This window comes from Dermacentor variabilis, chromosome 2 (assembly GCF_050947875.1).
Source record: "Dermacentor variabilis isolate Ectoservices chromosome 2, ASM5094787v1, whole genome shotgun sequence".
NCBI lineage: Eukaryota > Metazoa > Arthropoda > Arachnida > Ixodida > Ixodidae > Dermacentor > Dermacentor variabilis.
Window position 1 is genome coordinate 195,355,546 of NC_134569.1, and position 18,430 is coordinate 195,373,975.

At 46.3% G+C, this 18,430-nt stretch overlaps 1 protein-coding gene across 3 annotated transcripts in view; it reads right to left on the reverse strand.

The window, feature by feature from the left end:
- The window catches only part of LOC142571130 (uncharacterized), an 82,332-nt gene that overhangs the window by 42,618 nt on the left and 21,284 nt on the right, over nucleotides 1-18,430 (reverse strand). Inside the window, exons 3-6 of one of the 3 annotated variants that reach the window (XM_075679416.1) lie at nucleotides 17,053-17,138; nucleotides 6,576-6,653; nucleotides 6,464-6,496; nucleotides 4,621-4,848 (exon numbers count right to left, since the gene is read on the reverse strand). In XM_075679416.1, the coding sequence (XP_075535531.1) occupies nucleotides 4,694-4,848; nucleotides 6,464-6,496; nucleotides 6,576-6,653; nucleotides 17,053-17,138 (352 nt within the window). In that variant the 3' untranslated portion in view covers nucleotides 4,621-4,693. Of the gene's footprint in view, nucleotides 1-4,620; nucleotides 4,849-6,463; nucleotides 6,497-6,542; nucleotides 6,654-17,052; nucleotides 17,139-18,430 lie in introns of those variants that run through there. The other 2 variants (XR_012825774.1, XM_075679417.1) reach the window with 2 other exon arrangements.

Below are 18,430 nucleotides of genomic sequence, written 5' to 3' on the forward strand. Positions count from 1 at the left end.
TATATTATAGCTAACTAGATAAAAGAATTCTTAACTGACAACAGCATTCTCGAACCGGTACAGCATGGCTTTAGGAAGGGGTTTTCCACCGTCACTACGTTAGCTTCAGTCATGCACAGCTTTGCTAGCATTCTTGAAAAACCTGGTCACATTGATATTGTATTCCTGGATTACAGAAAAGCATTTAGTCTTGTTTGTCACCATAAACTAATTGACAAGCTCGAAATCACAAAACTGCCACCATACTTATTTAGCTGGATCTCTGCATACTTTACTAAGTGCACACAATTCGTCAGCATAAGCGACTGCCCTTCAGAAGAAATGCCAGTTACTTCCGGCGTTCCTCAAGGAAGCGTGCTCGGCCCCTTGTTATTTTTAATATATAATAATGATATTGTAGAAGTAATCGCTCACCCCGTTAAATTAAGATTGTTTGCTGATGACTGTGTTTCATTTAGTTTAATTAAATGCCACGAAGATCAAGTCCTCTTAAATTCTACCCTTCAGAGCATTCATTCCTGGTGCCAGCAGTCAAACATGGGGCTCAAGATTAATAAAACAGTTTCTATGAGAATTACTAAAGAAGCACCCCTTACCATTTACTTATGATCTTGCACCTCAACCCTTATCCGAAGTCGAGGAATATAGGTACCTGGGGGTTATCATAACGCTTGATGTTTCCTGGAATAAACATATCTCTGCTACATGTGCTTCAACTTTGGGAAAACTTGGTCTGCTCGGGCATAAATTAAAAATGGCACCTCGGGAAACCAAGCTGTTGCCTTACAACTCTATTATAAGGCCTACACTAGAATACGTGGTAATTGTTTGGGACCCGTACACGAAACGCAGCGTTGATGCATTAGAAAAATTCAGCGAAAAGCTGTGTGCTTTATATTTTCTAAATACCCTCCAACTGACTCTCCTTCAACCTAATGAAAATGAATAATATACAAACACTAAAATTACGAAGGGAAATTCAAAGGATTAAGTTCCTCTATTTGCTTCTGAATAATTGGCCATCTCTTAATCCGCAGTAATACGTACAACCACTAACAGGGCGACTAACAAGGCACCGGCACGCCAAGTCATTTACTGCGTATTTTGCCAGGACCAACACTTTTAAATATTGCTTCTTTCATCGCACAATAACCGAATGGAATAACTTGCCCATATCGCTTCTTATTAACACTGACAACATTGAATGCGTTGACAGCTGGAAAGTGTTGTTTGCTTCTTTTTATCTTGTTTTGTTGCTATGTTTCTGAAATTGTTTATTTTTATTTTCCTCTGTTGATTTTAATGTAATTAATTGTTGTTATTTCTGTTTTCCTACTCATGTATTGTTGCATTTCCTTGTTGTTGTTGTTTTTTCTGTACTTCTGCCCCTCCTGCAAGGGCCACTACAAGGCCTGCAGTATTTTCTAAATAAAAAAAAAACATGATAGGGCCCTGTTCGTCGGGCTATCTACCACATAGGCTGGAAGACACATCTTACGGGAGCTGGGCATTCCCCCAACAGTAATCAAAACAAAGTTCTGCAGCATCCCTCGAGAGCAGCGGGACCGCATCACTGGCGCCCCAATCCCACGAAACGTTCATCCAGAGCACAACGTGAGAAGACGTCGGGTGCGCGCGAAGGCTCTCCTGGAAAAGGCTCGTGAACGGGCTTCGGAGAACAGTTTCGCAGACGCCGTGCGCTACGCCGACGGACAGGCTTTCGCTGTAGTTACCGTAGATCATGAAAGGCAAATAACGAACGCAATCTCGATTCGGACGACGCCCTCTGAGATCGCAGAGCCGGCTGTCATAGCGATGGCCTTATTGGACGACGGTACATCAATGTACAGTGACTCGATATCAGCTGTTAGGGCATTTGCCAAAGAAACCATATAAGAGCCGACCCTAGGGATACTAGAAAGCAATGAAATCAAGCCACACACATTGATCTGGTTTCCAGCCGACATGGGACAGATCGAGGGTGCCCCGCCTAACCTCAATGAGTCGGCACACAGAGCTGCGCAAGGGATCATCGACGGCGTAGCTACCGGGCAGCGTGACGCTGGGGGTACTTATAATCGGGACTCTCCTTCCTCGTACACCGAAATTACTAAGCACATTTACTTGGCTCGGAGGATCTACCCCCTCCCACATTGCAAACTCAATCGACTTCAGGCTTTGACACGAAGGCTTCTGCAGACGGGTGCATACCCAAACCCCCTACTTCTTCATAGGATGTACCCCGAAATTCAGACAACAAATGCAAGTGCACTATGCAATGACTTAGCGAACTTACCTCACATGGCCTGGTGATGTCCCGCGTTACGCGGCGATGAAAGCAGCACCTCTTCACGCTGGGATGGGGTCCTACACAGCCCCCCCCCCCTCGAAGAACAGTTATGGGCTGTCCAACGGCCCCGCGACGCGGCGGAGAGGCTCGGCCTCTCTGTCCCGACGTGGGAGCGGCCTGCTGTGCGCTTGCGCGCGCCCTAAAGGACCCTAATAATGCTTTTCATCCATCCATGCATCCATCCTGGTGAGCTAGCCTCACTCGACAGAGTTCTGGCATTAAAGGTTGACAGGGTCAGTTTCAATTGGTGGCCTGCCCGGACCCAGGGATTCTTAGCGCCCCCTGCTGCATTACAGGTCTGACCGCCGCCTTCGTCAGGTGCTACGCAGCTGCTGGAAACTGATGGCCGTGGTTTCGTTGTTGGAGTGATTTGGAAGGGGTGGCCGCATACTGCACCAGGGAGGCCAATTCATGTTCCGGTGAGTGAGTGTCTTTGTTGAAGCTTAAAGGGCCTTCCTAATTTGGTTGTATATGGATTATTATAGCCCCACTCGCTCTTGGCATCTTTTGCCGGTGTCAGGCGTCACCCCAAACTTGCAGATGTAGTGTACTGAAGCAGGTGGAATTCACGCTTACCACCGTCAGATTAAAAAAAAAAAGAGGATTCGAAGTTTCGACTGAGGCAACCGAGCATTCTAAATAGCTCAGTCAGATAATCCCGTAAATGGCGAGGCTATCTTCTTGTCGACAAGTACACACCAAAGGGCCCTACATGCATAAAAACTTCTTTGAATTGTCCGCTGCAGATGTGGTTTGCAGATCGCGATGGTTAACTGGCTATAGAACGATTTTTAAGCGGTTCCCTCCTCGTAGATCCGCAATCACACATGCACAGGCAGTTGTGAATTTGGCTACGATGTTTTTGGAAGGGGATAATGCCACTTGCATAACAGTTGGCTGCGTTGTTGGTTTGCCGCTTCTGCCAAAGCTGAGGACGACGAACTGAACTGGGTGTCGACGACAATGAAGACGCACTCTCAGTGAAGGTGCCAGACGGAAACTGTGTGCTTCCATCAGGTTAGCCCGAAAACGCCAAACGTGTCACAATTACTATGGCGAATTAGAAACTCGCTGCATTGGAACAAATAGAAACTAGGTCTCTGAAGACAACTGTGTGGCACTCTTGACACGTTTAAAATTTACGACTCTATTGCGCGTAGTTATACACGGAGAAAACAAATGGACGAACATAAGGAACAAAACACGGCCGCACATGCCGCAAACTACCAACTTGTTTAATACTGCTAAAGCACAGGCTTATTTACAAGGTGATGTGGCGGGAGGAGGGCAGCTATAACAAGATATGACATGGTGACGTAATGTCATGATGCGGTGTGTCGGAAAGACATCGTTCAACAGCAACCGTTAGCCATGGCAAACTTCTTAAGTTCACCTAAATGGATAATTAGTTTAATTAATTAAACGCACGGAACATTTCCGCACGAATGGCCGCTCGGGGTACATTGCATGTATCCGCGGGCTTCGTTGGGCAAAGATACTTATATTTAGCATTTATTTAGCAACAGAAAGGTGCATCTAGACATTTTCATGTTGCTCTGCAATTTTCTCATCCACACTTTTCATGGAATAATATTATTCGAGAAATTGAATAAATAAATAGGACTAAATATGCGCTTAGGTAGAATGAAAAAAAAATATTCTGAGTATCTCCAAGCGACGGAAAGAATGTTACATGAAAAACGTTACACTGCAGTCAAAAAGGCTTGTTTAGCTTAACAATATTTGTCACGTACTGCAAAGTCCTGCTGACGCCCACCGGCCCCTTGGTCTTCACTGGTGACTGCAACGTGCATCACCAGCTACGGCAAAGCACCAAGGTTAGCTTCTTGTTTAGCTTGACAATATTCTGTCACGTACTGCAAAGTCCTGCTGACGCCCACCGGCTCCTTGGTCTTCACTGGTGACTGCAACGTGCATCACCAGCTTATGGTGACGGCAGCCTAATGTATCGGCGGAGCACTTGCTTGGACTGCGTGCACACACACAGTTCCTACTATCCCGCTTTCCTCTATCTGTTCCCCCTTTCCGTTCCCTCAATGTAGGATAGCAAACCGGACGCGCGTCTGGTTGACCTCTATGCCCTTCAGTTCTTCGCTATCTCTCCCTCTCTCTCTCTCTCACTTTAGCACTGTTACGATTAGGACGTGTTTCACATGTTTTCAGCATCCCTAGATTGTAAAGCGTAAAAAACGGTCTTGCGAGAAATTTTGCAAACAAGAACAACGCACGTGTAGAACATTTTCAGCCTTTATTATTGCTATTGCTCTTTACAATCAAGTAATCAGATGAACGGTATAATTAGAGCATCTGTTTATAGAATATCTACCTCTGGCGCTTCCTGCATTGCTTATGCGTATAAATTTGCATGCCACTATAACAAATCCTATCAAATACTGGCTTGCACATCTTTGCTTTCCGCGTTATGTGATTTGTATTGGATGAGATAATGTCTTCCTTCTTCACCCAAAACTCACAGCCTGAAGAAAAAAGAATCGCATAAAGCGGGAATTAAAAAAATGTGTACAACTTTATTTTCTTTCAAGTTACGGATCTTAGGAAGTATAAGAGGGAAAAAGAGACTCGTGTTGAAAACCCCAAAACAAATAAATTTAGCTAGATATGTAGCCTTTTTACTCGCTATCTCAAAATAATATAATTCATTGGCAAGTGTCCCATTAGCTTCGTGTATATGTCTGTCGAGCATACTTCTCTCCAATATTGCAGCCGAAAACGAAGTACCCCAATAACCTTTGTCTTTCGAGATGGCTTAGTTCCGCAGTATCAGGTTCCCGAGTGCTACAGCATTGGTAATTCGCTAGTGTGATAAAATGTATCAGCGAAATAATACACTAGCCGATCATAATGTACGTGAAGGTAGAAAGATAAAGGAGAATACATGGATTTTGTCTGGAATACAAACAATGCTACAGATTTGGAATGCTGAAATACCGGTTGAGGGACTAGGTGCTGGATCTCCACACTGCTTTTTTCCGGATTCCTATGTGTATTTGCACAGCCGCCTTTCGGTTTCCGAGACAGGCAATATTACGTTGAGCGCAGATCGCAGCATGACGCTTCAACTCGAGGGCAAGTGGTTCGTATTCTGTGTGACCTGATTAATCTTGAAGTGTGAAGAAGTTCATTGTCTAAAATATGCAGATAACTGCCATGACAGGTGCGGAACACAAAACGAGTAAAAGGCGCCAAAATATCAGCGTCAACGACATGACAATAAATTTTGCCCCTAGGGTTCTATCGGCTAATTAAGCCAGATTGTCCAGGGATTTCGGCAGTTTGCATTAATCAGAAAGGCCGTAGCGGCCCTCCGGGCCAATCACAGTGGACAAGATGTCGAGTTCGATAACATAGCGGGATATGCCGACGTCCAGAACACCACCCCTGTACATTTCATGTCTGACGGCAGTGTATACCTGTGGAGTGAAGCGGTGTGTCGCCGATAAAAACCTTGGAAGATGTAGGCCCATCGGAGAAACTCATGCTTCAAATACCGCTCAATTTTTGAACAAATTCGACATACTTCAATTCTTGGTGTGTCTGTATGACTATGTGGTACCTTCTCAGGTTTGCTTACACTGCATGCACAGACAGTTTTATACCGTTTATTCTTGTTTCCATTTATACTCATCTATCCTGCCCCTTTTCGCTTGCCACATTCTCCAGTGCCGGGCAGCCATCGGGAGGTATCCTCTGGTTAACTTGCTGTATTTCTAACCCTCATTTTAAAGGCAGCCAAAAAGTGAGCCTTGGCCTTTTTAAAGGGTAAGAGCACAATCGATCTTGGCACCCGCACTAAATGCTTGCTAAAGATGCTCAGAAAGCGCTTCCCTCTCAAACCTATTCTCTCGCAGCGCGCTTGGCCAATTTTTCAACTACACGGTTCTGCTTTAGCAAATTCCCAAATCAATCAAATTCTAGAACACTCTTGTCAGCATTCAACTTCCTTCAAGATAGTTTTTATTAGCGTAAAATGTATCACCGCAGCGTTGAGAAATAAAACAAACGTTATGAAGACACATCAGAGTTTTTGCAGGTTTTATCAACGTCTTCCAGTACCCAGAAAAATGTACTCACTGCGTATAATTCCAGCTTCAAAAGTTGCTTCACCTTTGTTTTTTATCATTTGAGCGATGTAACAGAAAAATGTACTCACTGCGTATAATCCCAGCTTCAAAAGTTGCTTCACCTTCGTTTTTTATCATTTGAGCGATGTAACAGTTGTCTTTGTGGTAGTGAAGGATTCTGTAGTATACGGACACTGTGCCTTGAAGAAACATAATGTGAATATAAGTACATCCTGCGAGTATGCCTGGAGACGCGGGGTACATATTAGATATAGGTTTTATTAAACTTACGGGGTTAAAATCAACTGAATGAATCTTTGTTGGAACTCGTTTCAGGCTCAGTGGCACCTGAATAATGTTTATTCAACCTGCGTTATCTTGTTACATCGCACTGCGATTTGAAAATGTCAGACGTAACACAATTATTTTTGGCTGGTGAGAAATTAGAAGAGAGGGCAATCACAAGTGCAGAAGTTTTGCATGCAAAATCAACTGTGTAGTTTTACTTGCAAAGCCATCATCGAACTGTGAGGCACGCCGTAGTGTCTGACCCCGGAATAAATGTGACCACCCGGGTGCCTTTAATGTGATATTCTTTACGTATACGGTGCCAGCGTACCATGCACTACCAAAGGCCCGTGCGATTGTTGTGTTCATGACGACATGATAGCTGAGTCCAAATATGTTTCCTCTAGTTTGCTGCAGATTCCCATAGATATTCACAGAAAAGGACTAGGTGTGTTGAGGCAAAACAAACTTTGCCAAACTTGCACCCATAATTTTTTTTTTGCCTGTATGCTTATCGCCAGTTTTTTAACCACCACAACACCTATTAGTTTGTGTACCACCACCAGTTCCACCTCATTTTCCACTACTAATTCTGTTCAGTATCATAGACGATGTGTTTGAGTTCGAGGCAAACAGGAAGGAAATAAGGTAGGGCAATCAGACGCCCTTCTGCTTAGCTACAAGACAAAGCAACCGGTATGGACGAGCAGGCCCCTAGTGTAGACTGCGATACACGCTAGCAGGTTATAGTGACAGGCCGAGATCTTAAAAACCCGGTTCTAGATATATGAATGGAAAGAGAGATAGAGAGAGCTCTTTATTAGAAAAACAGAGAATTTTGCCGGTGCATATATAACCGCTGGCATGCTACTCTGTATAGGGATGGGGAATGGGATTAACAGATTCCAGAAGAGAGTGGGAGGAAAAAAGGATGAAAATAAATATGAAATGTCCGAGTGGACCTAATACTAATATTTACAGGTGACATGGCGGGTAAATTGAGGCTTTTGTATAGGAAGGATGCAATTTTGAAAGCTTTCCTATTTGACCTATTTCTGTCAGGTATTTGAACAATAAATCCAAAACCCGTCGCTGTTTTGAAGGGCCGGGCATTGGACCTAAGATGCTCGGTAACGTTAAGGGTTCGTGGCAAATCATGTCCATTTGGTGTTCAAAAAATTGTCTCTCGTCGCGGTACGCGGGGCATTCTAGTAATATGTGCTCAATCGTTTCTAAGTTGCGACAGTTATCACAGTATGGGTTAGTGGTAAGTTCTATGCGGTACAGATAATTGCTCCTGTATGCCACGTTCAGTCGAAGACGATGGTACAATGTCTCTAAGTGTCGAGGAAGTGGTCGTGGAATTTTCGGTCTCATTCCTGGGTCAATGTAACGTAGGAAGCTATCTTGGTGAAGCGGCAGATTCAAGATGCGGTCTTTTTCTTGATAGGCATATTTTTTGCCATGTTTGAAGCGTCGGCTTTTGTAAAATATGTTCTTTTGAACTTGCGGTATTGGAGTCCATTTCTGGCAGCTTCGTCCGCTCTTTCATTTCCCGAAATGCCGGCATGGCCAGGTATCCACTGGAACTTTATGCAATGCCCAGCAATCTTAGCCCTGTGGTGAAGATAAGCAATGTCAAATGCTGCTGGTTGATTATTGCAACGCTTGTGCCTCTTCCACATACTTTGTAGGGCTGCTTTTGAGTCTGAAAATCACCCGTGTCTTTGGCGGCTGTTGTCGAAGTACATGCACAAGGGCCTCCTTAATGCCATATAGCTCCGGTGAAGTAGATGATGTCGCTCGCTCAAGACGAAACGAGAATCTTTGCCCTGTAGAGGGAACAAAAAGTCAGCATGATGAACGATGTGAAATTGTAGAGTCATCTGTGAAAATGTGCGTTGCGGCTGCGTATTCTTTGTGCATATATTCTAAAGCTATCTGACAAGTCGCTGCTTGATGCATTTTCTTTTTCGCACTGATTCCAGGTATATATGGCACGATTCCCGTGGGGACAGTGTCCATGGTGAAATGTTTCGCGGCATAATTTGTGACGCCTGAGCAGGAATCGAAATAGATATGCTTCCGAAGGCCTGCCCAAAGCTAGATGTAGCACGGGTTCTGGAAATATCCTTTATAAAGTGAGTCTTCGTATGAATGACGTGGCGGAGGTGTATCCGAAGTGTCTCCTGCGAACATAGTACTTCCAGAGGCAGGCATCCAGCTTCTGCTACAGTCCCTGAGCGGGAAGACCCCTTCGGAAGGCCAAGACATACGCGAAGGCAGTTGTTTCGTGCTGCCTCGAGTTTTCTCTTGCTCGTGGGAGATATTTGGTGCAGGATCGGAAGATATTATCGTAGTGTTCCGTCGACGTAGGCCTTATGGAGGAGCACCATTGATCGCCAGTTGCTGCCCCACTGTGATCCGGCTAAATATCGGAATACGTGCGACGCCGAGGAAATCTTCTCACTCAGTTTTTTCACTTGGGGCGACCATGTGAGGTTCTTATCGATCGTCACTCCAAGAAACCTTTGCGTCTTGACGTATGGAAGGGCACGACCACCCAACACTAGTGGGTATTTTTCCATACACCTCCGCGTGAAAGCCATGGCAACGCTTTTGTCGGGGGATAATTTCAGACCCCTTAGATGTAGGTAGGCCGATATAGTTGCTAGCGCTGTTGTTGCTAGACGTTGTTGCGTGGTACTGCGGGAACGCGCCACACTCCAAATGCAGATGCCGTCCGGATACAGTGTGATTTTGACGCCAGGGGGCAGGTTTCTTTTCAGATAGATGAGGACTAAATTAAATAATACCGGGCTTAACACAGCTCCTTGTGGCACTCCCTTCTCGACGGCATAAAGCGCCGTAGGGCCATCCGGGGTACACATGAAAAGTTGGCGTCCTTGAAGATAGTCTTCAATCCATGCGTAGAGCCGTCCTCCAAGACCAAGGGTTTCCAAAGCGTCAAGTATTGATTTATGATAGACCGAATCATATGCTGCCTTAATGTCTAAAAATAATGCAGTAGGTATGCTTCCAGAGACCAATTCTTCTTCAGTTGATGAGACCAAGGCAATGACATTATCAATTGCGGATCTATTTTGCCGGAAGCCATTCATTTCCTCCGGGTAAACTTTTGCAGTTTCCAGGAACCAATTGAGCCGTTTGTAGATCATTTTTTCGAATAACTTCCCTAGGCAGCTAAGCAGAGATATGGGTCTGAAGGAGGCGTAATTTGTTGGCTGCTTCGCTGGTTTCAATATAGGAATGACTTTCGCAAGCTTAATTTCGTAGGAACCTCCCCAGTTATCCACGAGGCGTTGTAGTACTCCAGAAGGCGTAGGCGAGATGTGTGGCATAGATTTGTGAGCGCTTCATAACTCACGCCGTCATGGCCAGGTGATGATCGCTTGTTTACGTGCCGATTGCTGCCGTGAGCTCTTCGATGGTGAATGGTAATTCTAAGTCAGGAAGGGTAGCTCGAGGTGGACTAGGCTGACGACTTGCAATTTGCCGCAAAGGTTGTGCCCCGTTGGAAAGCAGCCTGCAGTACTGCTCTGCCACCTCTTTCAGGGATGCGCACTCACGTAATGAGAGGGCGATAAAAGGGTAAAGCTGTTGCGGCTCTTTTCGAATGCCTTTGACGACTCGCCAGATTTCGCTCGGTGGTTGTCATATGTCCAGTGTCCCACAAAAATCCCTCAACCTTTTTCGGTCCAGTTTGGTGAGGTAACGTCGTATATGTCTTTGTGCCCGTCGACAAGTTCTGAGGTCTTCGATATTCTTAGTACGTAAAGCCTTTCTTTCGGCACGCCTTCGAATGGCACATAACCTTTCAAATTCCTCGTCGTTTGTTGGTACATTACAATGCTTAGTGGCAGAGCGGGTACTTTGTTTGAGGCAATGAGCTATTGTCGGTATTATTTCTGTATTCATAGTTGAGGCTGTGATTCCTTTGTCTACGGATGCTGTGTAAGCTTCCCAGTCTACCGACTTCAGTTTCACTTTTCTGGGCGACGTCCGAAAATGAAGGGCAGAGATTTCGATCGGGTAGTGACCACTACCTCGGGTCTCGAAGTCTGTACACCATACGAACATAGGGGCCACTTGACTTGATACGAATGTGACGTCAATGCAGCTAACAGTCGTCGGATTTTTCAGGTATGTTTTGCTGCCATCGTCCAAGGGCTCTATATTATATTTTGCAAAAAGCTTCGCCAGCTTGGCACCCCGAGCACATGTATGTGAACTGCCCCAGATCTCGTTATGTGCGTTGAAATCACCAAAAATAATATGTGGAGACTGAGTGTTTGTCAACAAGCTTTCCAATCTTGTTACGTCAAAAGGTGATCCTGGTTCCAAGTACACGCCGATCAGGGTAAACACTTTGGATGCAATCACTGTGGTAGCGCAAATATATTCGTTCTTGTCATGTGGTGCTACGTCAATCACAGAGGCAGGTATGTCGTTGCGAAATCCAACGAGCAGTCGGCTAATTCCATTTTGTCGCCTTGAATGGTGAAAATAGTACCCCGTTATTTTAATGTGCTCGTCGACGCGAGACTCGGAAATGACTAAAAAAGGGATTCGGTGCACTCGCGTAAGATGCTTAAAGTCTGCTAACTTCGAGCGCAAGCCGCGAGCGTTCCACTGGAATATAGTACATGTGCGGAAGTGTTTGTTCGTGGACACCGCTTGTGAGACGATTATTGGCGAAGCCATCGTTGCTACTGCGAAGAATCAAGGCTTTGCGCTGTGAAAGAAGACAACACTAGCGGTTCCAAAGCCAGGACGGCCTCTATTTCAGGGAAGCTCTTAAACGATGGGCTGGCACGGAGAATAGCCTTGATTGCGGCGAATATCATGGGAATCAGCATACTTGATATCTCATTTGCAGTGCTACCATCTAACAACTTTTCTTGGTTCTTGAGGACACTTGTTGCTGTCGTAGGCTTGAGGTCATATCACTTGAGGGCTTTGATGGATTCGTTGCAGTTGAAGGCCTTTGCTGGTTTTCTTTCACGACTGAGGCGTAGGACTTTTTCTAAGCCGTGTCGCTGCGCTGCACCGTGTCGTGTTGCTTTTGGTTTGAAGGTGTATACATCACATCTGGATTCGGTGGTGGTTCTCGTCGTTTCCGCACTTTTCCTTGGATTTGCTCCATCGTCCGTGCAAGAGTGGCTGATTTCTTTTTAGGACAGCCTCCGTATGACGCAGCATGCTCAGCTCCACCGTTTGCACACCGAGGCTGGGAACGTGACGTACACTCCTTATGCGTATGTGGGCCAGCGCACATCTTGCAGCGGATGGGGCCTTTACAATATTTCGCTATATGCCCATGCCTCTGGCATCTGAAACATTGACTAGCAGACCCCATGTATTCAGTCACGGGATAACTGCAGAATCCAAGCGACACTCGGTTTGGTAAAGGGGCGTCCTTAGAGAATTCCAGGATGACCGAGCGTCTTCGGGTTTCCGTTACTACGCCATCTTCGTTAGGGACGTAGAAAACTTGCCTTTTAGTAGATATGACTCCTTGTTCGCTCAAATACTCCTTGAGGTCTTCATCTGAATACTCAACAGGAACGTCCTGTATCCTCCCGTACGTGGCAGAGCAGGAGTATGGAACTCGAGCTTCTACAGGAATACCCGAGGGATCTGTCACTGTGAGGAGATGATTGGCTGCAGGAAGTGTAGACACTGTCACCATGAGGCTGCCATCCTTGTTGAGATGGTGGCTGAGTATCTTTTCTTGGGCTATTGTCACGACCGCAAAAGCCAGAAGATTTGGGTTTACTTTCCATAAGCTGATGTCAGGCTGAGTTGGCTTGAATATAATAGGAACACCTGCGGCTCTTTTCTTTTTGCAAGAGACAACAGTGAAGGCTGTCTGGTCCATCTCTTCGTTGTCTCCTGCAGATTCCCTTGTGTCGATGTCATCTTCACGCAGCCTTTTCCTTGCTTGCTCATCTTCTCTGTGGTCTGCAGAAGCAACGTGCTGATCTGATTGCTGATTGTTTGCGACGGATGCCATCAGAGCATCACGAAGGGCAGCCGACGGCGGAAGCTCGCCGCGCTGCTTTGGTCCGGTGCGCTTCGGGAGCCGCTTGCTGTGCTTCTCTCGCAGGACGGTGACCCTCAGACCGGCGTTCGGTGAAAGAGAGACACAAAGAGTAAAAATGAGCTCTACACTTGCTAAAGAAGACTTAAAATTACAGACGGGCATTCGAAAGCGAGCCTATCGCTCGTCGTCTTCGTCTTCCATGTCATATGAATGGCATTAGCGTTATGTCGACCGTCTATAATGCTGCTCTAGGATATTTCACTCTTAGCCCTTATCTTTGGGATGCAAAATTGAATAACGAAATATAACATTTCTTCGACACTGGCGTAAGCTAAAGTGTAAAATCATGCTTTGCATTCGAAAATTCCTAGACCTTCTAGCACGCTGCATTTTATAGAAGTTTTTTGGTGCTATATTCTATATTATGTATGTCATAAGAATGCATATTTTCGGCGCTTTAGGTTACTTTCAACAATAACGAAGACTACAGGAGTGTTCGAACAGGTAAAAATGAAGTAAACAATTATTGTTATGATCACCTGCTTTAAAACGACCTGGCAAATGTTGCGAAGCTCTTCATATGTAGCTGCCTTCAGCGCCTAAATGGACTGTTCAGATCTACTTTTCATGTTACCTAACCAGAAAAATTGATAAAGATGTTTGGCTAAAAATATATCCTTTATATTTCTTGTGTTTGCATCATCGAATACCATTATTTACAACTTACAATTTGATGGTGAGGTACGCCATAGCGGGGGAGTCTGCATTAATTTTGATCATCAGGGGTTCTTCAGTGTCTCCCCAATCTACGGGACACCGGGTATTTTTTCCCATTTCACCGCCACCGAACTTGGGCCGCGGAGGCCCGGTATTGATCGCGCGACCTCCTGCTTAGCTGCGCTACACCATAAGCCCTAGCAACCGCTGCTAGCTGTTTCATTTCAGCTGTAGCAATAAGAATTTTATTTACCTGTAATTAAAGTACACTTTGAAATGTCTCGGAAGCAGCACATAAATCGCAAAAGCTGTCACCCATTCATCTGTCTTCGCGATCACATCGCCTTTAACGTTCCCTCGTTTCCTGAGTTTAAGCCTTGGTGGTATATTATTTCAACAAATATTGTTTATAAAGCTAACGGTAGCGTGTAAAATACACTTATGTATGTTTCCCCGGAACTCTTGCCCACAGTATCTATTTAAAAGACGTGAGCAACCTATAGACTTTGCACTCAAGCACGAGTCACCTATAATAAGTCCTTAATTAACCAAGTATAAACAAGGCGCCTTGCTCAGTTATTCGACGAAACAGGAAAAATCTACTACCCACCTTGTATACCACCTAAACATACCATCAAATGAGGCTTGAAAAACGCTTTTTAAACAAATTTAAATAATAATGAAACACAAATTTCGTCATACTTGACATTCCGCCATTGTGAACAAATCTAGGCTCGGTGTAAATGGGTTCCAGGACAATGCCAAACATGACAGGTAAAGAGTCGATTGCCATGACTTGGTATATAATTCAGATATTGTAAGGTGTTATGGGTTCATTTCAATAGCCGCCATGGTGGTCGATGTTGTCTGCCACCTCCGGTGTCCGTGGCAGTTAGTGCCAGGAATGAGAAAAATATCACCCAATTTGCGCCGGAATCTAACCCGAGTACTATGCGCGGGAGACATCGTCTCTACCACTGCGCCATAAGCACTCGCTAGCGGCTGCATAAACATGCCCTATCCACCCTTCCCAGCGTGCGAGGCGTCACGCAATCTGAGATGCTCGCCAGGTAGCCTCAAGACGTGCAAACTCTGCATTAGAGTTGTCTATTATTCAAACAAGTTGCACACAATGTAGCAGTTAGACAGATAGAAGTACAAGGTAAGTTTTCAGAACTTATAGTTCAGCGATGTTTACAATACTCGATCTTGCGAAATTTGGGCGCAGCTCTATACGTGTTTTCATTTCGCGATATATTCACTGACGCGGGTGACCTGTCTCATGCTTCACGTTCAAAACGAAGTGGGGTGCGAATGCCTCACTAATCGAGAGTTATAGCTGAAGGGGCTTACAGGCCAGCAGGCCCAGTGGGCGAGCGGACACCGCAGCACACCGAGGCACGAATGAGGGTTTTAGCTGAGTTCCCTCGCTCGAGATAGCCTAGTTGGAGCGGAGCGGTTTGCCGCACGGCTTGTTGAACATAGTTGGAGTTACTGTGAAAAAATCAGCACGCTCGCTTCAGCTACTCCATCGCCGTCATCCACTACTATATGTCGGCAAATGGCCTCGTTGTTCAAATCTCTCGCAGGACACAGAGGTCTTCTTTAGTGGTGAAACACCTCCGACGATTTTTCTTCTGCAGACGAGCCAGTGCCGAGTTGGAAGTCACTCTACACTCGGTAGACAAGACCAGCGCGCGAGTGGCCTGTTACGTAGACACGCAGGCCGCCAGTAATGAATAGGCGCACAGGCGTCTCCGCGAGGCCGCTGGACTCACTGGCCTCGCTGGACCGCAAGCGCAACGAGCCATAACGCTCTACTTGGGAGATGGCTGGTGACAGCTCGTGGTCGACATGTGGGCATGATTCGCCGCATCCGCTGTTGACAAACCTGCGCAAATGAAGCGCTTTGTTCTCATATAAAGCGCGTTTATAGTCCGAAGTTTTCGGCTCGTAGGCAAGCGTCGCTTGCGCTGCGCCAGCTGAAATGCCATCCTCTCTATGCTTCGACAGCCGCACCATCGGCTGCCCTTTTCAAAGCTGTAGCTGAACGACCTCTTATCCGCGCACCGCATTAAACGGCTTCCTGCGACCTCGGTGAAGCGGCGTGCGCGCGCTTTTTCTTCGTTAAATACAATGTGCGTCGGCATATAGTCGGCGCGAACAACGCGCGGATGGAGCAACAACCATCTTGATGTTGGGCATGTTGGAAAGCTTTGACCGCGTCCGGTTACCTCGGCTGCGCCAGTGCGTCGAACTGTATATGCTGTTGTTCTCGCCAACGTGACGTAGCGTGTGTGCTTGTGCGCACGCTCACGCTACGTCGGACAATGTATACGCATATATACCTAGAATCGTTGGAATTGCTCGCCGCAGGTCAGCGGTGAACAGACGACGCGCGCTACGCTGCTGCCATCTTGTCGTCATCGTAACAGGAAAGTGGCACTACGCTTTTCTTTTCACGCATTCGCCATACCGTCCTACTTCATTTTCCGCTTCATGGTTTCACTGTAACCTCCCGCTCGCGCTCTCTTCGCTGTTCAATCCCCGCTGCGCTCCACGTTCGCTCTTTCGTTGTTCGCTCTACTCGTTCTTTCGGTTACAACGTGGTTATGACGCGACAGCAACGGATGGTTAAGATATGGGCTATAAAACAAGATTAAGGAGAGGTATACAAAAATGCTGGGATGCAAAAGATATATGGCATACCCGATTAAATCGAGCAGGCTAGGTGACTATTTGTCACCGCCCTATTTAAAGGGGGTGCCAATAAATCATCAGCAGCAGCAGCGCCGTGTCGTGCCGCATCTCACGCGACGTCAGATGGGCGCCGCGTCGATGCTTGCGAATCGTGCATTCCACTTGGGTAGTATTCCACCTGGTGGGATGACATGCAGGAGTTGTCTCGGATCGTTCCACGCGTCAAAGGATGAGACCTGCGCGCCTCGTAGTCTCGATGCCTGTGCCTCTGCGGTACAGGCAATGGCTTCTCCTCACAAAGTACGAACTGCTGCTGAAGAAGCGACTCGTACACTACGCGCGCGACTGCAACCAGGCTACGTCCAGCTAAGCAGGCCGCTTTGGAGACAGAGCACAAGCCGCAGCTGGCCGTAAACGCTGGGCGGACAGTCCAGTTTGTTCTCGTAAAAGCGACGCAAAGAGACCTTGCCGCGAACAGCCTGTTGTGCGTGCTGCAGGAAATGGAGCTCTTATAGGGCCGCTCCTCCAGTTTACTCTGTGACTGTGCTGGGTGTACCGCGCAGGCCTATCACTAGATTTACAAAGCCTGTATTTAGCCGCGTGACGGTGTTCCGGTGAATCAACTAAAAATTAAGATGGACACATTCCAGAGCTCATTTGCACCGTGACCACCAGCGTGTTAGAATTTCCTATAGTTTTACTCGGTTATTGACTTTCTCCGAAATCTAACATAACCATCGATGTATATTGTATTCATATATTTTGTATTGAAAGCAGTCAGCCGAGGCACGTCAGTCATCGACTGAGGAAAATCTCAAAAACCTTACCTTCGGTGCCTTCGACGTCCAATAGGCCGTAATGAATAATGTTCTTTTTCGTTGAATTAATTGTAGCTTTAAACAGCTTAGGCTCCCTGTAAAAAGTTATTTAGGAACGTTACTTCAAGAATATGTCATGCATTTACTACATTTGAAAAACCCGAATTTCAACAGCAATTGTTTAATGTAGCAGCTGGATATTATTGCTTTCTTTATTTCTACCACAATTTAACATAAATGGATGACAACAGCAGCGTCGTCGATAAAGGACACGCCTGCGCGGAGTTCCTTATCGGCTACCAGCAAGAAACGTTGCTTGGCCTTAGCGGGTTTCGCTGCTCACGTGGTTTATTTTCAGTAACTTAAAAGCTCATGTACACAGCAATAAACACAACAGTATTCTGCAGCTGCTGTGTTGCGTCACTTCAACAACAAACTACAACTTTGAGTTCATTTTTGGCGCTTGCCTTACATATTTCTAGAAAATGGCTCTTTATACTGCATAGATGTGAGCAGCCTTGCTTAAACACCCCTATGGGGCTTTGCGGAGCTAAGGCAGCGCCATCTAACGATAGCCGCTGGGTTTGAGATAGGTTCGCGCTGTGCTTGCACGGCAAAATGAGCCGGGTGCCTGCTCATCGCTTCCTTGTCCTAGTTCCCACCTTGTGCGTTCGCTTTCGGCCACCAGGGCCGCGCTGCATGTATATGTGGCGTTAATACGTGTCAAATGCCGCGTGAACGAGGTGCCCACGCCTGGCCAAATTTCAAAGATGACATAGAAGCCTTCGAAAATAACCCTAAGACAGCACAGACAATTAATAAGAGGCCTTCCGAAGCGCCAGCGAACGCTGGTTATGGTCCAAAGACCGAGTCAGAGCTTAGAGTTGTCTAAACACAACACAATCTATTCTTCAAATAAGGCAGTTACCTTAACACAAGCCAACATCGGCAAGGCCCATCAGAATGCAAATCAGGAGGGAATTACAACTGGAACATACTTACTAAGCACTAAGGCTTTAGGCACTACGCGTTAGTAAGCGCGCATACAATACGGAATCGATGGGAACGCCAAGTGTCCGCTCGTATTCAACTGTTTTGGTCTTGAACCAGACGTCCTCGGCGTAGCTCGAGGCAAATCTCGGAGAATGAACTTCCGGAAATGCAGACGTTCGAGAAACTCGTCCGCTAACTTGTCGAGGAATCCTCTTCTGCAGATAGCCGGTCCACGCGTCACATCTATTCACCAGCGCATTGTGACCGCCTTGGATTCCAGCACGGTGCTTTTGTCGCCTCCGCCGGTGTTTCGCGCGCGCGCGAGAGAGAGAACCCTTTAATGAAAGGCAGTGATTTCAGCCGGAACACAGACATCGCTGACGTGTTTTTCTGT